The sequence below is a fragment of the Haliaeetus albicilla genome, chromosome 25 (genome assembly GCF_947461875.1).
Source record: "Haliaeetus albicilla chromosome 25, bHalAlb1.1, whole genome shotgun sequence".
Classification (NCBI taxonomy): domain Eukaryota; kingdom Metazoa; phylum Chordata; class Aves; order Accipitriformes; family Accipitridae; genus Haliaeetus; species Haliaeetus albicilla.
The window spans coordinates 22,945,488-22,972,183 of NC_091507.1; the positions used below are offsets into that span (position 1 = coordinate 22,945,488).

The 26,696-nt window shown below is 44.9% G+C and overlaps 2 protein-coding genes across 14 annotated transcripts in view; one reads left to right on the forward strand and one right to left on the reverse strand.

The window, feature by feature from the left end:
- Window positions 1-20,599, forward strand: part of CARS2 (cysteinyl-tRNA synthetase 2, mitochondrial) — a 37,371-nt gene extending 16,772 nt beyond the window's left edge. For 5 of the 6 annotated variants that reach the window (XM_069770279.1, XM_069770276.1, XM_069770277.1 and 2 more), the window contains 7 exons: window positions 2,033-2,100; window positions 4,810-4,876; window positions 9,871-10,009; window positions 12,018-12,141; window positions 14,127-14,225; window positions 17,183-17,443; window positions 20,438-20,599. In XM_069770279.1, coding sequence (XP_069626380.1) covers window positions 2,033-2,100; window positions 4,810-4,876; window positions 9,871-10,009; window positions 12,018-12,141; window positions 14,127-14,225; window positions 17,183-17,443; window positions 20,438-20,512 — 833 coding nt within the window. In that variant the 3' untranslated portion in view covers window positions 20,513-20,599. The remainder of the gene's footprint in view (window positions 1-2,032; window positions 2,101-4,809; window positions 4,877-9,870; window positions 10,010-12,017; window positions 12,142-14,126; window positions 14,226-17,182; window positions 17,444-20,437) is intronic. The other variant, XM_069770275.1, reaches the window with a different exon arrangement.
- A 1,031-nt stretch (window positions 20,600-21,630) lies between these two features.
- The window catches only part of NAXD (NAD(P)HX dehydratase), a 53,165-nt gene continuing 48,099 nt past the window's right edge, over window positions 21,631-26,696 (reverse strand). For 7 of the 8 annotated variants that reach the window (XM_069770268.1, XM_069770273.1, XM_069770272.1 and 4 more), the window contains 2 exons: window positions 26,570-26,690; window positions 21,631-23,936 (listed from right to left, as the gene is read on the reverse strand). In XM_069770268.1, the coding sequence (XP_069626369.1) occupies window positions 23,786-23,936; window positions 26,570-26,690 (272 nt within the window). In that variant the 3' untranslated portion in view covers window positions 21,631-23,785. Of the gene's footprint in view, window positions 23,937-26,569; window positions 26,691-26,696 lie in introns of those variants that run through there. The other variant, XR_011322130.1, reaches the window with a different exon arrangement.

Consider the following 26,696-nt stretch of genomic DNA (forward strand, 5'->3'; position numbering starts at 1 on the left):
GGAAGAGCGCCAAGCCAAAGTTATGAAAATCCTTGTATTTTGTGATTCTTTAATGAAATCATTCTAAGTGCTGAAAACTCTTGTGGAGGAGTATTATTTCAAATTCAGATGTTACCTGTACCTTATTAGGCAAACAATCAAACTGTTTTAAGCTTGGCTGCCTAAAGTTAAGTCAATATTTAGGCACCTTTTGCAAAAGAAAAAAAAATAATAATCACACCCAGGCTCTTCCCCTTCTCTCCGGAGAAGTTTGTCTGTGGGTTTTAATTGAGTCGCAAAGAGCTGCAGGAGTCCAGTGTCTCTGACAGTCTGAATGTTCTTACTGAGGGCCCTGAGTTTAATGATGTAGCAGTGAAAATGGCCTCACCTGCTAGCAGTCAAGGACAAATACAATGAAAACGAAATCTTGGTTTGATCATAGATTTCTAATGTAGCTGATTTTGTATCCATAGATCTCTTGATTCTTTCCTACTCTCCATAGAGTGTGTTGTGCAAACTTAAATTTCCAGGTGGTGGGGGTAGGACCAGAGGTAGCCACCTTATGGTGAATCCCCGCTGCTTTGAATCATTGTCAGAAATGGCTAAGTGAAACCAGATGCTTTTCACGTCCATTTACCACGGCTGAGCGTGTTGCTTTTGTATCCAGACAAGCATAATGGGAATTTTATCTGCTTGTGGAAGAGAAGGGGTTCCAGGCAAGGCTGGCAAAGCAGCGCTGTGCAGAGAGTAGCACAAAATTCAGACAGCTGCTTGGGCTGCTGAGCAAGAAATGCCACCTCTGCCACCACCTGTAAAAGCAGAAGCATGATCATACGTTGCCCTTGCAGAGCGCTCCGAGGCATTGGTAACACTGGACTGCCAAATCTGAAAGAACGCAGAGTGCTGATGTGGTATTACAGGGTAAGGAAGAATTTGTGCTTAAAAATCTGCCTCTAAGTACGATTAAGTGCTAGATTCTGCAGGTCACAAAGTGCCTGAAAATTTTGTGTTAGTTGTGGGTGCTGGGTAACTTACAGGATTACTCTTTTGTTAGGAGAAGCCAATTAAGGCTTTTGAAATGATGCTGAGTAGTCTCATTGGCTGCGTGCTTGGCATCTCTCTGCTGCTGTGAATAATTGATGTTTTCCATCAGTGGCGGTGCTGTGGGTAGCACGGACGAGGCCTGGGAGCATACGGCCTGAGGTTGCCCATCTCCTGTCTTGCTTCGACAGAACTTTCAGTCCCGAAGCCAAGCTCTACATACCCTCCTAAATGTGATGGAGATAGTTACTGCCTTCTTCCTGTACTACAGCCCTGCAAACCAATGGCCCGTGTGGCTATTGAAAGCTCTAGCAATGCTCAGAGATTGCATTTTAAAATAAGCTAATTCAAATTAGGCATCATAGCTACATCCCTCCCTCTCCCTTCTTTTTCTCAGTCTCCCAAAGTCTGGAGAAATAGGGAACGTGCAGAAAATTAATTTTATACATAAGGTATTTTGAACCAGCGCAATAAACTTTTGGATTAAAAAAAATAGTGTAACAGCCACCAGCAAGTAATAAATACAGAAAATTGTTTTGAGTTTCAAGAATATTGTAATGTGAGATCACTGGAAGATCTTTAAAGGTGTTAAAATATTTCTGAAAAGTCAAGAGTAACAGGTAATGTGTTTTTCTGTGAAGACTGAAAAATATTTGCTTGCTTGCTTGTTTTTATCAGTTTATTATCAATTCTGAGCAGGGAGACTTTTGGGGTTTTTCCTTGTTAATGTCTCTGCTCATGATGGTGATTTTGTTTTTTTGCTGTGGGTTTTTTCTTTTTATAAAAACATTTTCTTTTTCTATGTTTTAAAATTCACTCAGTGAAAGTTGAGGATGGAGAGGTGTGCAGGACTGTAGGCAAAGCTATTGGAAAAATGTTACATGTTGCATGGAAACGGTTGGTGCGTATCCATCACAGCGTACGCAGCCTCCAGCGTCTCAGTGCAGTCTTTCTCATTCACTTTCTGTTCAAAAGCATGCTCATTTATCCTAATTTTTATTTTTTGTTCTAGGGCATTTGCATGTTAAAGGAAGTCAGGAAAAAATGTCCAAGTCATTAAAAAACTTCATAACAATTAAGGTAATCTATTTCTGTGAATTGAAGCAATGTATGTTTGTAATACGTTAATCACAGCCCTCTTTTGAGAAGACTTTGGAGCGTGTGCTTACGCTGCAGCAAAAGACCTGAAGTGGAGTGTTTCTCTAGTGCTGTATTTGTTATTGTGGACCTGGATGTGGGAAACCTGCTTGGAATCAGGGTTTGCTTATAATGTGGATCTTGCTGAGCTGAGGGCATTTGTAGGAGCAGCGTTTGTGCCCAATACCAGACTTCTGCATTATAGGTTTACGGTTGGACTTGATGACCTCAGGGGTCTTTTCCAACCTAAGTGATTCTGTTCTGTAGTGATGGGTTCTCATCTGACTGCTCTTAATAGTGCATATGCTTTTGGGACTTAGAAAAGAGCAGACGTTTTTCCTTGTTCTGCTTTAGGTAAAATGGGACATAGTGTCAGCATTTTCTCAGGAAGCTATTGGGTGTCCTGCAACCGCACTATGCCAGCAGTCTCTTGTATACGCCTTTATTTTTATACGGTGACCTTGCTGATGCACAGAGAGCTTTTGTCTTTTGGTACTCACAAGCCACGTGAATATGTCCTGTTTTACTGTGTCTCAGAGTTTTTGGTGTAGCCCAGAGCCGGGTTTCTCTGCCAGGCGTGGGTGCTACAGCTGTGCTCGGCACTGGGGTGGCTCCCATGATGGTTGACACCTATTGCTAGGAGTGGGTAGTTTCCTTCCTTTAGACAAAGCTTGAGAAGCTGTTTCAGCACATATGTTCCCCTTTGCCCTCTCAGAAGACTTAATTGAAATCCCTTTAAAAAAGGAGTTCAGTATGAGCTGCTTTATTCTTAATTCTCCTGATGCTGTCTGGGTACAGTTAAGCCCTGTCTCCCCCAGGAAAATTACCCGTCGCTCACAGTTTTCACAGAAATTTCCTGAGTCTCAGCAGACGTTGTGGACGTGGTGGAGAAATGACCACGAACACAATGTGTGCAGTTAAAAATAACGTACAGAAATGTTCCCCTCCATGGCTGCGGTGGGACTTCTTTGCGTTGAGAAAACAAAAACTTCAGGCCTGTCTCTCTTCCCTTGTGGGTCTCCACTTTTAATTTATGCCCTTAGACACGGCTGACAAGTATTAATCCTTCCTTGTAAGCAGTTTTCAGTCCAGTGAAACAAATTTCTTCCTGTACAGCCTTCCTGCATCTTGAAAGTTAAGCCCTACGTGGAAGTTTTTGTGCCCACTCCGAAAGAGGGGAGGCTCGTCTGGGACCTTCCCTGTGGCTGCCTGCATTCCAGGCTGTCACCCTGGCAGGGCCGCCCTGCATCCTCCACATCCAGCTGCCCTGTTTTCCCTCCCCCTTGTCCCCTTCTCCAACTTTTTTTTTTTTTTTTTTTAAATAGCAATTAATTCTGACCACCAAAATCAAGCATGTTGTGGTAACACACGGCTGAGCAACCTGCTTTGAAAGATCTGTGATACTTTCTCTGTACTCTGTTTTTAATGAAATGCAGAATTGTTTTTTCCAGTTTGGATGGTCCTTTCCCAAATTTGAATCTATTTCTGTACTTTACTTGTATTGTTCTACTTCTGTATATTAGTGTAAAGCTGCTGGACACATTGGGTACACTCAGTTATATAAAGTTTATTTAAAACTACAACAACAAAAAGCCCCACCCGGCAAAACAAACAGTATCACTGTCTATTTCTTCGTTTAGCTTGCCCTATTTGCCTCAGTTATTTCTTATTTTCACTTGGGAGATAGCACATTGCTGACGCTTTGGTACCTTCAGTGTTCAGGCTGGTTTAGTCTGGTAGCAGAAGCTAAATTTTGAAATGTGCATCTTAAAGCAAATGAACCTTTCCATGTTTTCTCACCTGTGCTGACTTCTTATGATTTTCTATTTCAGTGGCACTTCAGTGTTACACTCTTACCATCACCAATCTGCAAATTAAAAAAACCAAACCCCAAAGCAGGAATGCAGTGTTCACAGTCAATCTGCCATAGTGTCCAGCCTTGCTGAGAGCAGAGTTGGAAGTGATTGAATGTTTTATCAGTGTACCTTCCAAGCATTTAGATAGTTCTTTATACTAGTAGTATAAATTAATTATACTAGCTGTAATAGTAATAACTTACTATGGCAAATTATTTGTAAAGCTAGATAAATATTAGCGTTAAGTTAATGAGGCTTCATAATTAACACAGATAAATTCCAGCAATATTTAAAAAAAAAAGTTATTTTAGTTCACTCCCTGTTTTCCTTCATATTCTAGTCCTGCAGAAGAAGTATACTTTTATTTTCTTTTTCAAGAATCCTTCTTTTTTTCATAAAGTTTGCAAAACTCAGGAGCTGTTCTTTCCTGCAAGATTGTATCCCAATCTTAGTCTGGTAATTTCAGTCTGTTTTTTGCAAAGGTCTTTATACAGCGTATGTTTGATCATAATTCCAAAGTACTTTTCACTGTCTATATTTGACATTGTGCGTATGTTTATATCTTATGTATATGTTTGCACATCTATCTTACATGGAATTAGATTTTTATTTAGTTTACACTTTAAACCAGTGTTATAGTTTAAAGCTTTATGCCTACTATCTTAAACTACAAAGATGGGTTATTTGTCACGTTAGTTTGTCTGAAACATGCTTTGAAACCAGTGTAAGGGGGTGGAACAACTGAAGAAATTGTTTGAAATAATGCTAAAGCTGTCTTTTTGTGGGTGCCGTTTAGGATTTCCTGAAGAAATTTTCGTCGGATCAATTCAGGATGTTTTGTCTGCGCAGCAGATACAGCTCAGGTAAGGAAAAAACCCCGTATTTGCTGAGGCATGCATGGCTTTCCCAGGCTGCTGATGCAGAGGCGCGGTGGTGGAGCGGGCTCTCCCTGCGGTGCCTGGCAGTTCCCCTCCGGTGGGTGGAAAGGTTGGCAGTGCTCTGTGGGGCTGTTCTTTGGCTCTCGTTTAGAAAAGCGTCTTCACCGAGCACGGTACAGAACCGTTTGTCTAAATACCTTCCTGAGCCGTAGTTAATTGCGACTCTCAATTAATTGCACTTTCAATTAATGAATTACCTCCATCTCTGATTTGCATCTGTTGCAGTCACTTGTATTTCAGTCACGATCAGCTGTCTCTGGAGACGTATCTAGGTAGAGCTTCACCTTATATTCCTGTAGGGTATGACAAGGGCTTGCTAATAACTTTTTATCTCCCTGCTGTGTTATCATTTTTTGTCCTGTGGAGTTACTGAGTGTTCAGGCAGTTCTGTGGCGCAGTGCAGCTCGCTTACACCAGCACTTGATAACCTAATGATCATCTTAGCCTGGCAAACGCTGCTGGTGAGGAGAGGTGCTGGAGATTTTGTCAGCTTCCCTGTCTACGCTGTGGTGTTTCTAGCAGGCAGGTGCCACTTTGAACCGGAAAAGGTTTTTGCATGGATAGTATTTTTACCAGTTTATTGGGGCCTGCCAAAAGCAGATGGTCATTCCCTAACCACTGTTGGGTCATCTGGCTTGTTGGCCATCCTGGCATGGTAAGGGGATGGTGGAGCACGGGGCAGCTCCGGCTGCGTTATTTCGGCGGGGCCTCTAGCTGCCTCGGATAAAGCACCTCTAGCAGCGTGACGAACCGGGAGAGCTGGCGTGGTTAAGGCTCTGTGGCTTTGCTAGCGTCCGTCAGCGTGCAGTGCACTGTAAGCCTTTATAGACGTGCAGTCGTTGGACTGAGAAGTCTTTTTGCTTGCTAATACCTCCAGCTGCTCGCGGGAGCCACCTCTGATCTTCCCGGTGGAGCCTCCCTCTCCTAAGGCAGCTGAAGGCATCGGGAGTGCCGTGCATCCCTGAAATATGTTGAGGCATGGGATAGTAAAGAGATTGCTGGTTATTAACTGCCAGCCTCCACCATGGTAGGAAGGGAGGAGCGGATCCGGGTGGGAGGTTTGCTGCAGAACAAGCCCCGGTTTGGAGCAGGAGAGGGGGCAGGCAGTGCGGACCCCTGCCAGCATGGGGTGAGGCGGTGGGATGGCGGCATGCCTGGCTGTTCTGGGGTGATGCCGCAGGGCAGTGGCACACCTGGCTGTTTACTCTGGGTCTCTGTCAGGAGGTGAAATACTTTGTGCACACATAAGTGTCTCCCCGGATGCCCCGGGGGCACTTGGGAGTCTTGAACAAATGTGTATTTAAAACAAAAGAAGGAAAAAAGGCTAACACCTACAGCACTATCATATATATATGTTTGTCCTGTAAACGAAAGTCGAATGGCTGGCAGTTTCTAAGTTTGGCTCAGGGCAAGGAACGGCATGGAGGGCTGCCTGCACGCCTTCTCTGCTGCATGTCAGGTGGCTGCATTTGAACCTCTGCAAGAAGGATGTGACCCTTTTTTTGCCTTACTTCTAGGTTAAACACCTTCCTGTGATAAAAACAGAGGGCTGCCTGTGCAAATATAGGTGGCTTTGATGAAAGGATACGGTGGTGGTATGTCAGAGTATAGTGCCAGTAAGCCAGTCGGCAGATAAGGATTGCTTGAGGGTCTGCTGCATTTGCCACCTCCACCTTATGAGATAGGGTGCGGTTATTCCCTGTCCCATGAAGAGCCAGAGCCAGTCCCTGCTGAGTCAGGTATTTACTATGCAGCTTGTCAGTTTGTGTCCCTGCTGTCAACTCACTTTGGTCTAAAGATAAGCTTACTGCACTCCTCATCTTGCTGTCTGCTTCCTAAGTGTTTTTACTAGAAGTGAGATCCCAAGCACCTTCTGTTTATTCCTAAGAAGGTTTTTGTAGCCTAAACTCGTTGGCAATGCTTCCTGCCGTCCCTGCCTGTGAAGGAGAGCCTTTTGTACTTGCTAAAATCCAGGTTTGGGGGGTCGGGTGATGTAACCGTGCTCGTTGGAGCGAGCCTGTAAAAGTTCTTTGTAGGCATGCAGATGAGGGCAGCGCCTGGCAGTTGGGAATGGCTCGTGCTTGGTGCTGTGGTTTACGCAGATCTTGGGCTTGGAATGGGTCGTCTTTTGTGGTTTGGGCAAACTCAACTCCAAACCGCCCCAACCACGGAGGGGCAAGGGCTGGAGGGCTGCATGTGGGGAGGTGCATGTGTTTTGTGGGAGCGGGGACCCCCTCCTGTGGCGGTCCGTGTTGCAGGGAGGATAAAGCTGGATGCCTTGCTCATGGGGAAGAGGAGAAAAGTCAGAGGGAAGAGGCTTTGCTGCAGTTCACCACCCTTCCATGGCGTGTCTCTGCAGGGGGTCCCTCTGCTCCATCACCCCCTCTCCCTGCTCAGGCTGGTGGGGCAGAGCTGCTCGGGGTTAAGCTGAGCTCTGGGGGCAGTGATCCAGGTCTTTTGCTGTGGCCGGTGCCTCTGGCTGTCCCCTTCTTGGCCTGAATTACCACCTTTCAGCCTGCCTGGGGCTATTGGGAAAAGGTCTTTCCTAGGTGCCACAGGCAGCAGCATGGTGCCCACCACCACTGTGCCTGCCAGGCTGCTTCTGGGTGCAGCTTAAAAGGAGAGGTGCCGTCTCTGAAGCCCTGTGGGACCCCGTTGTGAGGCACTGCTTTTCCTCTTGCATCTCATCAGCAATGGCTTTGCTTTATGCGGTTAGGTGGAGGGGCTGCGAGCCTGCTGCAGGCAGCGGGGTTCCGTCCCCAAAACGCTCTCCTGGTCACCAGAACCGCTCCGGTAATTTTGGGAACCTGAGTGAACTGTAACATTTTGGTCCCTCTGGTCTTTAATTACTTGGTGGTGCTAATAAACATACGTTTTTTAATTCGATGATGTGGCGATGATGCCCTTGGTGGCAAAGGAGGGAAGGAGTAGTGAGTATGGTGAAGATTTATAGGGCTGGGCTTGCCTGTGCTGCGCTGCGGGTTTGCAGTGCCTGCAGGCGGTGGTTTAGGAGAGTGCCGTGAATGGGGGAAGAAGAATGGCTTTAATCAAAGCGGGCTTCATCAGGATAAACTTTCATCAAGTATTCCTTGTGGAGTTCCTGTAACCAGGGTAATCAGTTGAGTAATCTTGGTGGATATAAATGATCTCTTTCAATATCTCACTGTTTTCTAAAAGTGTACCTCGGTCTTTTTAAAAGCTGAGTAAAGCTTAATTCTTAAGACCAGTGTTAATGAGGCACTAATGCAGATTTTTAATTACAAGTGGAAAATCTGACAAATACAGGTCCAGACTTATGCCTTAGTTATACTGGAGTAAATCCTATGGAAAGTCTGTTTAAACAAACAGTTAGGCTTCTTTGGGATTTAGGCGAGTGGAACCACGATCAGATCTCGCATCTGGCTGCTTCTGCCCTCTTAGATCTGTCTCCTTGCTTAGTCTGCTGTAAAGAGGCTGTGTCTGGGCAGCGTTGGGTAATTTCACAAAGCAGTCGGCTGCAACATGTGCAGAACCGGAGGCGAGATTGTTGTGGAAACTACACGTGATGCTCAGTGCCGATGAGATTAGGAATACACTGCAAGCTGTAGTTTGGATGTACCTTAGTGCAGAGGTCAGGCATAAAACGGTGAATTGATACTGCATTGGCTACGAATGGCGCTTTGATTCAAGTCATCAGCTCTGGTGTGATACTGTGGGAAGGAATGCATTTAAACCCAGGCCTGTCCTTGGTGGACACGGCTTCCACCAAAGTAGGGTGAGCTGTCTTGTGTGAGGTCCGAGTGCTCTTCAACAGAAAATTGCGCGCTGCTGTACAAATAAAAAAATTGCCTCTTGCTGATGGCAGCCCGCAGTGAAAGTGCCAGGGGGCCGGTCCAGCATCTGCGCTTCCGAGGGCTTAGGGACGGCCAGAGGAGCCTGCTTAACCCCAAGCCAGCAGAAGCGGACGCCGATAGTTCCCCGAGCGCAGTTGCCTGCCGAAGCTAGCGTCCCGCTGAGCGCAGGGAGGGTGTCCGTGTGCGTGGGTGCTGTGGCAGTGGGGGGGGTAATGTTGGCTTTCCAGTCGGTGGAAGAGAAGCACCCTAGGGTTAGGGTATAGCAGATCTCATCGTAAAGCAGACCTCTGCTTAGGGCGCAATGAATCATTTACCTGAAGGTTTTATCTTTCTTTCCAGTGACTGTAAGAGGCTTAGATCTAAGTGTGTAAGTTGGGAGTGATGATTCCCATCCCAGACATGCCCTTATGAGTTTAAGCAATTTGTATTTTCTCTAACAGTCGCCTTTGAAAATTGGTATGATTCGATACTGTGAGGGAATTGTATATCTAGTGGAGAATCTGGACTGCAAAATTTTAGGTCCATCTAGATTTTTAGATGCTGGTGAAGCAGCCCTTTACCTGTAAGTGCCTATATTCCTCCCAGAGTCGGTGGTGAGGGTTAGGTCTCTTTGGAGGTCTCCAAATACAGATCATGTCTACCTAAATTAGAATAGGAACAAAATTGGGAGTGAGATGAAAGGTATGTCTTGCCAGCTTAAATCTGGGGGGACACTTAGAAATATGTCCAGTCCAAATGCTTTTGAGTGATAACTTTACAGAGAGATTCAATAATGAAAAAAAAAAAATTAAAGTCAAGTAGCTATTGCTTCAGTCAGCTTCCAGACACTTTTTGAATCAGTCTGATACCTTTCCAGTAGGTTATACTTTGTCATATGTAACGGTTATCTTTTGTATTGATTTAAGTCACCTAGTGCGCATGAAGAACAGAGTTTTTAATTAAACATGCAATTAATTGTAAGAAAAGTTTGCTGTGGCAAATAATAACAAACTTTTCCTGGAATGACTTAACCTCAGAATATTGTTTCTATGTATGACAGACAACGTTCTCTGTATCGTAACACCCGAATAATTTTTTTTTTCTTAGCAGTAGAATTTAGTGACGACAGCATGGATGATGCAAAGCACCTTCTTCAGGCAATCTCCTCATTTATCAGAGATGCAAATGCTTATATAAAAGGACAGCTGGTATGTGACCCTGTTAGAGAAGACATACTGTGGGAAAGGTAAGTGCACCTCCTGTATCTTGAAGGTTGTGATTATGCGAGCAATAGTTTGCTGACAGGCTCAGAGGGCTGAACAGTGCAGTGTTCTGAGTTCTGTTTAAGAAGCAGGACAAGAAGGACTGAGAAGCAATCTTCCCTGCCAGCCCTCACCAAGGGCAGGGGTTTTTTTTTCCTTCTTTTTCTAGCCAGCTGTTTTCCCTTGTAGTCTGCTACACTTAGTTCACTGTATTTTTAAAATCTGTGTTATTTACCTAGTGTGCCTGTTCTAATACAGGTATCTTTGCCCCTCTTGAGTGATGTAGAAGGCAAAGCTATGACTGAAGTTGTGAGGCTACCCAGTTTGCAAGTAGAGCTCTGCATTAGCAGCTGAAGAAGAAAGAGGAGAACTGGACAGTAATACGCCTTGGGCACGTGAGCTTGTAATCAAGCTGGCTGTCACCGTGGTGTGCAGCAGAGGAGAGAAGGGGTTACTGAGAAACTGGCCAGGGGCAGAGATGTCACAGGGAAAGAATAAGTTATGGTCGTTGTGGCCCTGACAGTGATGAGGAGAATCTTCTTTGGAGTCCCTTAGGAAAACCAGATCATCTTCCCAGAGAGAGACGTGCTGTGTGTTGAATGCAGAGCTGAGAAGACGAGTGCGGTGCTCTGGAGCGGGGGTAGGAGGAGTGTCGAGCACCCCGCAGTGAAGTACGTGCGGTTCTGGGACGTAGGATCAGGGGCGAAATGCCCTGTGCTGTAGAAGTGAGAGGCGGCCGGCTTCCTTGTGGTGCGGCCACTTCGCTGCCGGAGAGCTTGCGGCTGCACCGACTAAGGCTTGCAAGGGGCACTGGAACGTGTTACAGGGGAGTGGAGATGAATTCACTAGTTGTGGTATTCGGCAAAAGCAAGTCCTTCAGCAGGAGGCTGCAGGAGACCTGTTGGTGAGAGATAAGGCTGAGACCCGTGCGGCACGTGGGGAAGTTGAAATGGATTGTCAGTGGGAGAGCACAACTTGTGTATCAGTAGATGTAAAAACAACCAAAATGAAACAGAGCTCTTAATTAGGAAAGTGGTTGATACTCAGCGGAGAGGGGGAAGCTTACAGGGAAGAGTGTTGGGAGGAGTGAGTTAGGGTAGCAGCCGTGTGATATCTGAGGGGAGGCAGGCATTCCAGGAAAAACCACTCGGAAGGAGGCAAAACAGGGTTCAGGAGAGCCCCAGAGGTGCTAGGTTAGCTTGAGGTTCCCCAGATAACCCTGCTCCCTGAGCTTTATCGTGAAACGGCATCCTTGGGTCAGTGCTTTCGAGGGCACAAGAGCGCGCTGCCAGCAGCTGTTTGCAGCTCGCCATTTATTCCTGCTGCTGTCCTTGTCCTTCTGCTCAAAGCGGGTGGCACTGGTTCTGCGGCAGCGAGCGCTGGTTGCCCGCTGGCTTTTGGTGCTGCTACACGAACGGTCCCACCAGACCTTTCCATCTGGGCCAAGACGAGTGAAGTCCCGGGGCTGGGACTGGGCTCGCCTGGGAAATGAGGAAGCGGCACCCGCTTCCGAGCCTGATCCTGCTGACAGGACTCCTGGCCGACCCCGTGTCAGGTCTCTTGCCAGGCACTGGAGTGATGCGCCTGATGTGGCTTTGGAAGAGAAGCACGCTGTTAGCATGAAAAACAGGCCGCTGGAAAAAAAAAAAAAAGAACTTAGCAAAATCTTTAACGTGCTTAATACCAACCTCATTTTCCATCTGCTTTTAAATGATTAAGGCAAGCCTTGCTCTGGTGTTGTTGGCTCCTGTGATTAACTGTGTATTTATTGAACGGATGTAGCACTTTGGATTTTGACATGCGTCAAGTTTTTCCCTTCGCAGCTGAAAGATGTATTCTCCCTGATCAGCGTAGCATCGCCCGTCATAGGACAGCTCAGAAGGAAATGACAGTGTCCTTTCGATGACTCCTTCTGGCTGAATAGCTGATGAATTCACTGTACTGCTGGCATCTTGTTTGTCTTATCTTAAACGTTACCTTTTCTTCTTGAAGGCTAGCCAACACAAAAGTAACCGTGAAGGCTGCGTTTGCAGATGACTTTGACACCTCCAGGGCTGTTGCAGCAATTATGGACCTCATTCACCATGGCAACAGACAGCTTAAGGCTGTTACTAAGGTAACCCATTAGGATACAGAGATCAGAAAATGACAGCTGTCCACTGTCCTACTGTTTAATGCAGACAGATTAGTTTATTGTTCACATAAGAAACGAGCAGAAACAAAGCTCCATAAATTGTTGACCTTAATGGTGCCCATTTGTCCTGACTGTATTGCAGGAATTGTGTACAGCTATTGTTTTGTGCTTTGTTGTGTCCAAAGGATGCTTCTTTCCTGCTGCCCTGTATTATTTATACCTAAGGTTTTTTGAAAGGCCTGAAGCCATTGTGGCATGCTGCTAATTTTAGTGCTGGTTTTCTATCCTTACTGTGCTTCTTTGCTTAATGCCCATGCACAGAAATCAACCTAAATTGGGAAATAGGGGGTGGTGATGGCTGTGGGGGCTTTGGCAGGCAGTCCCAGGTGCATGGGGCAGTCATGGTGGTGAGTTCAGCTTTGGGGACCAAGTGGCTTCTGCTATCAGCAAATTATAATTATGGCCTGACAGCATGCCTACATGAGTCTGTCTTCAGATGGCTTTTGGCAAACTGAGACCCTGTTAAGATTTCTTGATGCTGACCCAAAGGAGGTGTCTGGTAAGGACAAGACCTGCGCAGTAAACAGAGTCTGAAGCAGTTCTGGGTCCCCTTTTACCAACAGCTCCTTTTCTCAGTCAAGGCGAGCAGCCTTGTTGCTGTGCTCCTTGGTTGCTGATGTCATCCTGTCGACCATGTTTGTGCTGTAAAAGAAATGTTGAGTACATAATAATAACTGATTTTAAGAGAGAATTAGACTGTTGGTTTAGAAATCCTGCCTCCTCCTGGTCCTGTTCTGGTGCTGGCTTTAAATTCTGTCCTTAGCCTTATCTTTACAAAATGACTCTGAGTGAATCCCTGACCCAAACCAGTTTGCAGCGGGGATCTGCAGCAGCATTACCACTCCTAAATGCAAGTAGCCTTGTTTTGCCAGTCATTGCTTGTTTCCCCTGAATTCTTCTGTCAGTCATTTTGTTGAGAATTGGGTGGGGTATTTGTGGGGCAGCTGGCTCGGATTTCTGGTTGTGGTGGTGGAGTTTTTCTGGGTGCAGCCCAGGTGTCTGAGCATTACCTTTTACTGACTGTGTGCATGGTTTTTCTCCTTAAGAACTGAGAGTAAATTCACATAAACATAACTACTCATTCCTCTCTTAACCCTCTCACCATTCTTACCTTAGTTGGCACGTTCCTGTTTCTTTCCCTCAGCGGTCTGCTTCAGCTCCTTCCAGTTCAGATCTTTTGCACATTTTAGGTTACAGCATATCTTAGGCCCTAATGGAGATGTCAGATAAAATCCAGTACCAGCTGCTAATTTGGCTGTGTACGTCATCACTCTTTTTTTTTTTAGGCAAGGGTTAGTCCCTTAAATTGCTTCTCAGTCTATCATTTAATCTTGATTTTAATTTTTTTATTGTGAAATAAATATGGAGGAAAGAAATACATACATGTGTTCTTAAAAATGCTGTTCTATCGCTGCTGCTGGTGATTGCTGATGCTACCGGGGCATGACAAAATGCCATAAGCTATCTCAAAGCAGTCTTCACGTTGTTTAAATCAATATAACACTCAGAAAAGGATTCAGGTTTGGTTTTAATCATTTATTTTATAGGTGCCCTTGAAGCTGGGATTTTGTTCTTCTATTTTCTTTTCATACACAGCCCTTTCATGCCCAGAAGTGCTATTTTTAGGTCTAATTTACTGCACACATGTAATGCATGGCAGCTTCACGCATCTTTTCTCCTCGCTTGGTAATAAGCTCTTCCCCTCCCCTGTTTACTTAAATCTTTTCCCTTTGTGTTGTGAGGTGCTTTTATATCTCTGTAAAAGTTCCCGTCTGTGCACATGTTACTGGTGGAGATAGATCTATATAATTAGTAATAGTTTTCCCTTGTGGATGAGGCTACAGAGAGATGCTGAGTTCTGTAATATATATTGACTTGACAATCTCTTTTGAGTGTTTTTTAAACAGGATGCTGGATCTCCTAGAAGCTCTGTTGTGTATGGAAGCATTATTTCCTATATAGAAGGCTTTTTTAATGCCCTTGGGATGTCCTTTGGAGAAAGACAGGTACGAAACATCTCTTCTACGTGTACTAGTATACGGTAGCAGCACCAGCATTATGTTTTATAGAATGCTTTCCAAAAGCATCAGATTTAACAAAGTTATTCATGGTTTTAGTAAACCTTTCTGCACCACTTGCAATTTCTGCCGTGATGTCTTAGGAGAGCATGTAAGCAGGTAGAACAAAGTGTGGGCTTTTTTCTTCTCAGAGGTACTCTCTTGTGACTTCTGCAGCAATTATGCTGTGGGAATGAGACAAGAAGTAGTTAGTATTGGAGGCCTTTAAGTTGGTTTTGTTACATGTCTGGCTTTTCCCCAGCTCTTCCTCTTCTTTCAGATGTTTGCACCCGAGCTGACTTTGATAGCCATGTGAATATTTACGGTTGTGACCTCCCGCACAGCAGGAGCCGGGGTCCAGCTCCTCTGCAGAAAGCCAGGCTGCGGGGAAAGGGGCTGCTCTGCCTTGAGCTGTGCTAGGGTGTGGGGGGGGCCATCATTGGAAGTACCTGACATATCCTTTAGTGCTTTGAAAGGTAGGAACAGGGAGGGGGAAAAAAAGCAGAGAGAAGCTCAAAGCAAAGTACTGCACAGGGAAGAGAGTCATAAATATGGAGGCGATATCCTGATGTACAGAAGGGGGGGCATTTAAAATGACACAAGGTGTTGGAGACTAGCAGGCTGTTCTGTGCTCCTCTCCTGTTCAAATCTGGAGCTGAATACCAAGAAGTTGAAAACTTTCTTCACAGAAACTGTTCTGCAAAAATTTCTTTTGGGGAAAAGGAGAAGAGAATGAGAAAATATAAATAACATTATTCATCCTTTGGAAGTCAGGCAGTATAGTGATAAATGCATTTATTTACTTTGCCTCTTTGTGGATTTTTCCACAAAATTTCTTTCAAAACAGCGGTTGGATGTGATTTGGCTGTGTGTTAACTCCTCATAACCTGTGTTTTGTTGTGTTATGTGTTTAGCATGCCACTAAAAATTATTTGTCTGTAAGTTGGATGGCAAAGGCATTCCTCCAGATTCTGGGCTGTCTGTATGCAGGTGCTTGCTGCACCTATGTTTTTGCTGAAACAAGTGTCTGAATGGTTTTTTTTGCTGGTTTTTTTTTTTCCTATGCTATGCTAGTTTCTGTAGGGCAGCTGGGTCAGCAGAAGACATTGGTGCGAGGTAGGCAGGAAGGAAGGAGCAGTATGTCAGACTCTTCTCTGTCCCTCTGCTCTTTCAGCTTCCAGGAAATGAATCAATCAAAATCTTCATCAGAAAGGTCCGTGGGCTGCTGCGAGCTAGTAAATAAAGTGGTGCAGGGCTTGTTCTCAGACCTCAAGACCAGCCACAGCAGCTCAGTGTCCAACCTTTCTTGCCCCTTAGCCAGGTGGCCCCGGGCGCGCAGCTTGCCGGGAGCAGTCCCTGACCACCACAGGTCCCAGCACGTGGGCTGACCGAGAGAGGGCTGGCTGGCCTGGCTGCCGCTGTGCTGACAATTCAACCTAGAGGCTATGGGGAGCGGTGTTTGAGCCCTCTTCATTTGGATGTTTGCATATAGCCTGTGGGTCTGTCTTGCTCTTAGGATGGGATTCATCTCAGCTAATGAGCCTGACAGTCTAATGTAGCTGCCTGTACTTCTGCAGTAGTGGGTGGAAAGAGGCACCAGTAAGGGACGGTTCATCTTAGTCCGGTGGTTGTATAGAGTAAGACTGCCTCTCTCTCTCTGCATTGGCAAGAGAAGGAGCCTGCACAGCCACAGGCAGGTAAGGTGAATATGTCTGAAAAAACAATGGGTGGAAACCATTGTGCCTATTCTAGAGCTGGGGAGCAAAGGTGAGGGCTTCTGCTCTGCTGAGGAGTGCTGTATTACGGGTGCAGCCGGTGCCAAACAGGTGATCATCTCTAGGGCAGGCAAGGGCCAAATTTCTATATAAAACTTCTTATGAGCTCTTTGGATTGGTTACTACTGCAGGAAGAGAAATTGGAGGTCAGCCCTGAGCAGCTACACAGTGTTCTACATGGAAATTGGGTTGGTTTATTTCCTAAAGCTGCCCCTCTTGGAGGATCTTGCCTTGTGTCAGGTGCCTGCTTTGAGCTTTGGCAGTGGTGTTTGTAGAGGCATGTTTCTTGCTCCCCTCACCATTTCTCTTTCCTCTCCCTTCTGTATTTAAGCATTTATCCTGCTCTTTTACCTGCCTCAGGTTATGATGGAGCATTTCTGGCACTTAGATTTATTATCTTCTTCAATCTCATAAACTTCTTCTTTAGTAAGTTTACATATTTTGAAAGTTTGGGGAATTTGCTGCTTTCTGGGATTGTGGAGAGCATTGAGCATCTCACACTGTTATCTTTGATAGCTTCCCTGTCACCTCCTTCTCCTCCTCTTTGTTTGTTTGCTTCAGCCAGCGACCTCTGAAACTACTCCCTTTCATTTCCATCCTGCTGTTTGGTGTTTAAATACAGCCCCCTCTGGCTTTAATTACTCAGCTGCTCTTCTGCTCCCAGTCGAGTGTCGCTGCCAGCAACTTCGCCCCCTGGCCTTCGTGTGCTTTACATTTCACTGCTCCGTTGTCTGCTCCCTCTCTTCTGTCTTAGTGATAAAATACCGCAAAGGCCTTTTCTTTTTCGTTGGAGGTTTGTCCTATTCCTCCCCCTTAGGAGTTTGCCTCTAATGAGAAACAGGGATGGCAATGAGTTCCACAGTTGGGTTATGCAGCATGTTATGTTCATGTGAGAGCCCTCTGCTCCAAGATAGATGCTTTCCTGTGTAGGAATATGCTGAACTACTTCCAAGTATGATGACACTGTAACTTTTTGTCCAGCATTAATGCGATTTGTGACCTTTTAATCATACCAATATATGGAAGATGCACAACCAAGAGAAGTGACGAGGCCTCAGTGTATGCTACTGAGTTGGGGTTGATTTTTAAATCATCCTCAGATGTTTGTAAAGCAACCTGTTTGATTTCTAGGTGGCTCTGGGAGGAGACAACTCTGCTGTGCTCTCTAACGTCATTGACGAGCTTGTAAGGTTCCGCGCGAAGGTCCGTCATTACGCGCTTGCTCTGCCAGAAGAAGCAGACGCAGTGCCGATGGAGGGTGCTGCAGCAGCCGAAGGAGCGAAACAGGAACAGAAGGAAAAGAGACAGCAGTTAATACGGGAGAGAAAACCCCTCCTGGAGGCTTGTGACAGTCTGCGTGGAGACCTTGCTGCCTTTGGAATCCACATAAAGGTAGAAGACGATGACCCTCTTTGAAATCATTAGTAATTTTTTAAGACAGTGTTTATTTTTGCCCATTGTGCCCCTTCAGCAGCTGTTGGTGTTGTGCCCTGCTCCCTGTACAACTGCTATAGCAGGAGGTTGATGTTGAGCCTTTGCCTGGTTGTCCTGCTAGCCTTCTCTTCTGCTCCCCCTTAGCCTCATGTCTCTGTGCAAGCTGTAGCTACTTCTGCAGTTACTAAGGGTGTGTTATTTAGCCATTGAAAATCCTGCAATATTCAGAAGTCTTTAAGTTGCCCAAGTTCAATCCAGAAGGAAGGGTATGAGTAATGTGTGCAATCTTTAAAAAGATTGCAGAGAAACTGGAAAGTAAACTGAGATGACTTCTGAAAGTAATGCCTTCCCTCTACCCTCCTGCATTCCACCACCAGAAATGGTAAGTCCTCACGAGAAAGCCTCTTCTGTTTTCAGCAGCTCCATTCCCAACTGTTCCTGAGCTGTAAGTACTTTGCCCAATTACTGTACCACTCCTCTCTCCACCCTGCTTTCTACTTTTAGCCTATATCTAATGCTGCCATTCTCTTCCTTTTCCATTACCGCAGTGGTCTCTCTTGCTCAAGAGAGAAATCCTTTCACTAGCTTACTTGTCTCCTGGTTTCAAGGTGCTTTAACGGGTGCTGCTTTTTCCAGTTCCTCTTGCTTCACTGCCCTTCTCGCCTCTGCTCCAGCCCTTGTTGGGTCAGTGTTGCTCCTTACATGCAGAATAATCCTCCACTTTCTCTCCAGAGTCTTTCTCTCTCCCTCCAGTTCATGCTGCTCGTTTTTCCCTCGCTTGGGAATTGAGCCCTGCATAGTCTCCTTGCATTGTTTTACCAATGGGAGGATATAAAGCACAATGACATTGGGGAGTGACAGCATACATCCTCTTTAATTGCTGAATGTGAGAGTTGTCATTTGTCAGCACACCTGTTAAAAGCAAATATTAACTGTGGTCAGCTGTCTCGCGATCTCAGATGAAAGCGAGTGTGCTGATGCTACAAACGGGGGTGAGGGCCAAAGCGCAGTGGTGGCGAGCTACAGCTGTGAAAGCAAAGGAAGGCTGTGGGAAGTTGGAACATCTGCTTCCTTAACTTGTTTGTACATAGCTAAATCCTTGCTGCACTTACTGTCAAGACAGCTTGCAAATCCAAACAACTGCACTGAGACGAAGTCTTGGAGAAGAAAACTCCCTTTTGATCTATTTGGCAAAATGGCCACAGCCCCACCTCCACCCTTCTGAAGATTTGTTTTGCTTTTCTTTAAAGGGATTTATGGACATTTAATAACCTCCTAGAAATTGGCCTTAGCTGGGACTCAGCCCATTCCATTTATTTCAGGGGTTTTATAAATAATTTGAAGTTAGTCATAATCTGTCTCCTGCCTGTCCCAGAATAGTTTGCTCCTGAAGACAAAGCGTATGTGCACGTATGAGCACACACAGCACGCATCCAAAGCTGAACTCCTGCTTTTTTTTGCTGATGCTGCGGAAGCATCCGAAGGTGCGCTGTGATGGTTGCACAGATCTCGCCTTTGCGAATCCCAGAAGAGTCCTGCGAACAGATCGATGCAGCTCAGCAGTTCCTCACACAGGCTCACCGGAGCACACGTGCGATGGGACGTGGCTCTACCCAAAGCAGGGCTCTCGCCACCCTTGTGCCCAGCATGAGGCTGCTCGGCTGGGCTGGCTGGCCGCCCTAGGCCGGCTCTTGCCAAAAATGCCACGGTAACTCGGCACCTAGCGGCTGGGTCCTGCTTGCCTAGGAAATGCTTGCAGAATTAATTTTTATTTCTCTTTTCTACCCAGCTTCTGATTTCCGTGAAACTTTTGAGTCCCACGATATGCAGGCAGTAATGTGTCCGGTAATGTGCATGCCCTCTGTCGCGTGCGGCTGAAGTCAGCAGCAACTTCTCGAGTCCATGGGCAGGAGGAAAAGCGGCAGAACAGAGGAAGCGGACCAGCCCCATCTCTGCCCAGTACAGACTAGGAACCCCTGGTCTGGGGCTGGCAGGGAGGGGTTGGCTGCTGTAGGGTGCGAGCAGCAACTTAGAGAATGCTAGTAACTTAATTCCCTTAAAAACCAGTTTTGTAGAAAGGGTAATATCTCCTTTAGGTTGTAAAGTTTTGTGATTTTCTGTGCACTGGTTTCTTCTCTGACGCTGTTCAATGCAGACAATGTTCTGTTTGTCTGAAGTTACAGAACTTGCAACAAACAGATTACAATATCCACCAGTCTTTTCATGTTGCTATAACGTGCTCCGAAGGCAAGCTGATCTGTGCTACTAAGTGAAATACAGTAATTAGGTATTTAGGCATCAAAACCAGTTTTCATTTTAATGTAAAGAAAATTCTGCATTGTATTCCAGCTTCCCTCATGAGTCAGAGCTCATCTAACATCATCATGTTTCAATGTCCAGATTAACTTTTATTTTCAACAATTGCAGTCCAATAGCTACATCTTGACAGTCAGAAATGCTTGGTTAGACTGTAATATTCTTTCAAAAATATGACAGTATTGCATTACAGATACTTACAGCAACAGGCTGCTATCCTAAAATTGAGATCACCCATGTTAGGCAATACATTCTCGTGCACTGGCCATAAGAAGGGCTGTTTTCCGTGTACATGAGCCATTTAAACATGATAATGTGATTGCCTGAATTTAACAGAAGTTACTCGTGTGAGAGAGATGACACACTCCTGCAGCATCGTACATTGAAAAGGTGACATTTGTATTGTGGGTTTTTTCCCTTCTCAACTGGGAAGAATTGTCTTGGTTTGTTTTATGACTTCTTTCAGCATTATTGGTAACAACAGCACTCCTGTGAGGTGGTAACGCCACCTCTTTTACCTAACTGGATCAAGAGCTTTGCTGGATGAGGCTTGGTTAAAATCCTGCAGATACCTCCGTGTGTATGATACCTGTGTGATCCAACTGCTGGGACTGACCCACTTCCTTCTTCTTACAGGACAGGGCTGCTGTTTCAACCTGGGAAATCGAAGAAGGAGGGCAAGTGGGGCAGCAGACCAAGAAAAAAAGCTGAAACTTCATCCCTGGACTATTTTATTTTGGCTGCTTTGGCAACAGTTGTAAATATTAATGCTTTCCAAATAAAATCTTTGGAACAGAAGGGCTAGCAAAGACATGATCTGAGCAAAACTGTTGGCACTGCTACTAGGTAAATAAACACAGGAGCATCTGAAGTACATGACGGCAGGGCAGAAGCAGCCTTGGTCTAGTCTAATGCAGGAAATGCCCCAGCCCCAGCTGCTACGTGATCTGTGCTTGTGCCCTGTTTTGCTGAGCGAGCACTGAGAATTAAAATGTAGTGAAGACTGAGGCAAGAACTTAGGCCTGTCTTTGAGGGTAAAAACACTTAAGTTTTATACCCACTGGTTTGAACAGTTGTGTTCCTCTTGGACATGGGAAGAAGTAACACTTTTAGCCTTGGCGTATTTCCTCATTGCAGTGTTCTGGGTTTGGTCCTGTGAAATCTTTAATGGTAATATGATGGTATCCAGTCATCTGTAAGGCTTGGCACCTTTTCAGTTTGCTTTTGCACAGAATACACTGAGATTTCCCTGGCACTAGGACTGCAATGTGCTCAGGACCTCTCCAACAGCATTGTGAAGAGAAAATTAGATATTTGGTTATTACCTGTTCCATTACCTCTTCTCCTTTGCTATGTTTGCATTAAAAAAAATCCCCTGGATGGTGTGGCTGCAGCAGATGCAGTGGCCTGCTGTACATGTGCAGGGACCTGTGCTCTAGTGGCTGTTACATGGGGCTTGTACTTGCCTGCTGCTGCCCATTCTTTAAATCAAATTTATGAAAAGCTAGAAATAAGAACACGGGTTCATCTTACAAGGAATTTAATTTGAAAATACAATTCACACAAGTGATCTGTTCAAAAGGATAAAGGCTTGCCTTCGTAGTGTTGAGAATAAAATGTGTAGCTGTTTTTCTGCTCAACTTCTGGTTATCAGCACCCCTAGAGAAGATGGGGGGGGGGTCTTCATTAGCACTTGGGCAGATGCTTATTTGACACTGTTGGCATTTAAAATTTGCTGTATGGCTCTAGTAAACTAGAACAAATGGGAACAGTCAGCTCAGCTTCTGAGGGAAATGTGATCTGAACACACCAAACAAAGCACGCACAAGTAATTTTCTATTATTTTTATTTCCTACCAAAAGAAACTGCTACATTTCCAGAATGTTTAAAAATTGTAACAATTTGTATACATTAGTGAATAACAGAGTTAGTTACAACTTCTTCGGTGTAGATTTAAAACCAACACAGCAGGTTGAAATCTGTACTGAGCTCTGTTAATTGATTGACTTCGCCTACAAATGCCATGTAATTATAATACCACTGATGTTCTAAATACAAAAAAAAATTGCTTATTTTAAACAAAATTGAGTAGCTGTTTTAAAATCAGTTTTAACTTTCTGATTTTATTTAAAAGCAGTCAGGCTTCTCAACTAGTTTTAGGGGGAAAAACAATAGTAGCTTAGTTTCCCCAAAGATGTAGACAGTTTACAAAACTGCTTAAATTAAACACCAAAACCCCATCTCTTATGAGTAGACATTGCTCTAATCTAAAAAGTCTGTGAACCCTCATAGACCAAAATGAGCAAACATTTAAAAACCTATTTTAAAAATAGGTAACTGGTTTAAGGGAGGGGGGAGGGGGGAAAAAAAAAAAAGCATTGGGGTGAGGTAGTAGTCACAGTGCATCCAGAAATCTCAACTATAAGGGCTGAAGGGAAATTCTCGGAGCAGCCTTTCTGATTCCAGGTGCTTTCTGTGGGCAGCTATCGCAAGGTACGAGAAGGCAGTTGGACTAGTATGCGTGACACCATATTCCAATCTAGAGCTAGATCACTGGAGAAAAGTGGCTGCAATGAACACAGAACATCTACTGCAATAACTAGACACCTTATATGCCTGTTCCTGCGCTTTCCTGACTATATACGCTTGGAGCTAGATGGTAGGTTTAAGGGCAGTACCCACTTAAATGTACTTTGCATGAACCTGCCCCTCTCTCCATCTTGGTTCAAGCCCTACAAGCTTTGACTGAATTCCCAAAAATTTAAGAAATGATGCTGTGCAAAATGCCACGCAACTTCCCCTTTGTACCCAGCACTCATCTGCCCTGCCAGCGAGCCAGATCGGTATGGCCCCAGCAGCACAAGTCCCGTCTGTCTTGCTAAGGATCGAGCAAAAAGCCCCTAAAGCCCGGTGCTGCGCTCCAACACCGGCCACCCTTCTTCTGTTCCTGCCTCTGACTCGCAGCGTACGGCTGGCTGCCTGCACAACACAAAGAGGGTACAGGTACATGCTGCTGGCTGCCTCTTGTGCCTTTGATTCCTGTCCCTGCTGGTTAACAGCTACCCACCTATGCATCTGTAGGCTGAGCTTCTCAAGCTCTAACTCAGCAGGCAATCTTGAGTTTTAAAAGCACTTCACACTTCCATGATCACTGAGAGTTTGACCAGCTCAGTTCAGTATCGCTAAGTTTCTTACCCCGCCTAGTACCTCTCCAAATGGTAATTTCACAAAGTTCATCATACCGAGTTCTCGATGAGTCAAGGCCAGCTAAAGGAATAGAAAAGAATTTTTTTTCAGGTAAGCATAATTACTGTTTAATGCTAAGATACCTACAGTATATCCTTATCCTCCGATGGGGGAACCTTTTAAAAAAAAAACCAAGACGCTGCAGGAAGGGGTCTCTTGTCAACATGAATGCTGCCTCTGGGACCAGGAATGGGAAAAGGCAACTAATTACATTCAAAATCTACAGCAACTCTCATGCATTCCCTTTCCAAAGAGGCTTACTTTTTGCTTCTTAATATACTAGCATGGCAAAAAAATGAAGTGCAATAGCTAATTCTAGACAGAGGGTCTAAGAATGAAAACATGACAACCTTGGTGCAATCCAAGAAATTCAGTTGAGCTGGTGGAAGAATTTTATCTAAGTATCAAGTGCATTTTTTTTTTTTTTGCTCTTCACACTTTAGTTATTGCTCAATAACTATCAAAAAGAACAGAGGAATACTTTCAGTTTAGTTTTATTATATTATAACAGATCTGCAACTACAGCTTATTTCAGCCAAAACATTTTTGTATTCCAAACTCTTAAAAAATATCTACATTAATCATATTTTTCTATTCTTAAAAATAAAAAAAATCTACCTAGCATACCAATGCTGCTACAGCACTTGAAAGGGTGCATTACTTATGTAAATTCTACGGTAAATGTAATTACTCTTGCAGTCATTGTTCTTCCTTTTCTTCTTCTCTGCTGCTTTGGCTTCAGGTTTCAAAAAGTTTGTTAAAAGCTGTTCCAACTTCTGAAACCATGTCAGAGGCAGTCATTGAACGTCCGAATTTTTGAAAGGCTTGGTGGTTAGACTGCCGCGTAAGAGAGCAAGCTCCAAATGCAGCCACTAGAAAGGGATTTTGACTAAACGGAAAAAACAAAAAACAAAACCAATGTTATAAACAAAATCTGAACACTCTTGTGTAATTCATAAGGTGGTGGACATAATCTTTGTACCCATAAATGTTTGTCAGCATTGTTGGGAAGGCCTCTTAAGCAAACACCTGTGTTTCTCAGACTCTTGCATTGCAGAGCACCTTTGGCTGAGTATTTTTAACAAATACTTCCCTTCCCATGGCACAGCATGTGACAGAGCGAGAAACACCACCAGGGCCAAAGGATGCAAAAGGAAAACATGCTTGAAAAGTGGGCAAGAAGGTGTTCCGCGTCTAGTTTTAACAACGTGAAACTTCATCCTTTCCTTCAGAGGAAGACTGAAGTCTCACCTGGCAGCCTTTTAACTCCCTTTCCTCCCCACTCGCTGGGCAACTGTTTAGTTTTGTATTGCAGGGGGTGGGGGAAGGATGCGGGGATGTGGACAACAGATGATTTTTAACAGGGCCGTAGTCACTGCTCTGGGGTCTTCGTTAGGTCAGCTTAAAAGGAGCGCAGTGACAACTGCAGACCTCAACAGAAATTAAGGCACGCTCTCTGAATGCCTCCTACACGCTTATGAACTGCCTCAGAGAGCACAGCGCACCCAGCCCCGCTCCTGAACGCCCCTGGGAGAAGGCAGCACAGCCCTGCTGCCTCCAGAACGCCTTCTCGCAGGCTGGGCCATGGGAGTCGCTTCCACTGCCTTACAGCCCCAGAGCTGGAAAAACAGAGGAAAAACAGCTGCGGAGTAATTCGGTGGCCAGCCCTGGGCTCCAGTTGCTGGCTGGTTAAAAACCTCACAAAGCTCAGCCATGGCTGGGACGTAGCTGCCTGAAGTCACTAAGGACCGACCGACTCCTGTGCCAAGCAAGGGTTTTGTGAAGGATCACGATACAAAACACAGGCAAAGCAGAACGTGAGTTTACAACTGGGTGTTGCCAGGGCAGCTTTGAGTACCTTTTCCTTGAAAACAGCAACTTCATACACTCATCAAGGTGCAGGAGTGAGTATTTAAGCCACCTTGAGAGTCCATCCTGGATGCCCAAATACTGCTCTGAAACAAGAGCTGTTGCGCAGGCATCTGGGCTCGAGACAGCCAACACACCTATTTCTAAGGTTACTGCATAACCAGTTTGATACACACCGTACTCCAAAGACATCACCTTAGCATCCTGTCTACTTAACAGGAAAATCCTACCTACTATACCATTAGCACCCCTGAAAGCCAGTGCGATCGGTGTTTCAAAATCCTGCTCTGCACAGACCTGTTTTGAAACAACAGAGCCAGGCACAAGCGTGGAAAGACTGGCTGGACTGCCTGCAGTGCAGTCTACAAGCTGATGCCCTGATTCACGGAACCCAAAAAGTTCCTGCTTTCCTGAAACGCATGCGATAAACAGGATTGGTACAGCAGGTGTTTGAGAAGGGTCACCTTAACACCACCACAGGAGACACAATGTATTGCTGATGCCAATTATACTCTCCCACTTTTCCTTCATCTATAAAATAAAAGAGTTTCTGAGCAAGCTGTTTGGAAAAGCCGCAGGACCCCAAGTCAGGAGAGCCTGGAGAACACATGCTGTGTTTGCTCATCTCTCCAACAATTTAATACTGATCTGTTGTACACCATGCAAAAATGAAGTCACCCTTTTAATAAAGGAAAACAAAATTCCTCCTTTAATGGCAGCTGCAACTTCAGATACACAAACAATCCTGGTTTCATTTTTCATTCTGGGTATGTTAGATTCCAGAATTTTAAAGTCTGGTTCAACTGGTCCCTTGGGGACCTAGTGCCGCGGTCTCACAGTAATGCAAGCACAGACTAGTCAACTCCCATGGACATCTAACTGTGTGCATCTGCATGTAGCAACCAAAAGACTACAAAAGATCTCCACCCCTCAAGCTTCAATAGCCCATTACTTATTGGGAAGAGGGACTGTTATTCCCTAACTGCTTGTGTCAGGGTTCCTTTCAACTTTATTTAAAGCAGCTACTTTCACAGAAAGACTACATGACCATATGGACCAACTAGTCAAACAGGAATTGACATAATTTAACAAAAGAGCCAACAGGCAGCTGCAGCTGCATGGCTGCTTTATGTTCGACCAAAGTGGACTGCCATTTGGCCTTAAAATGGTTACCCTCTTTGAGATTGTATTTTATTTCCAAGTTTCAACTTACCTGCCTCACTGAAATACTTCAGTACAGTGCAAGAGGATTCACCAAATTACAAAAACAGAGCTAAATGACACAGTTTTTGAATTATAGAGATGTTACTGCCAGTGACTACCACTTATTTATTCTTCATACTTTCTGCCTACATACAACTGTTTTGAAAACACATAACCCATACATATATGTCCTTGGGAATTGATCCAGGTTCACACTCTTCTTCTGCCTCAAACTTGGGAGCTGTTAGATTACTGAAGAGTTTGTCTTATTAAAATTGTAACTATTATATAGACTGCTCTAGAACACCCTTACATTTTTTAAAAGTACACGAATACCTTAGTCCCAATGACTCCAATTTCATTTGGAAATTTCTACAGCAGCTCTACAACAGTTGCCATAGGAGAACACAGACTCACAAGAATGAAAAAGTTATTAATTAATATTCATACCCATTTGTTTTTTCTGCTCCAGCAAGAAATGCCCAGTGCGCTAAGACTCCAAGAGAACCAGAAAGGAGATCCCCCTGTCCACCACATCTCCGGCTGCTTCCTTCGTGACTGCATACAAGTACTATGA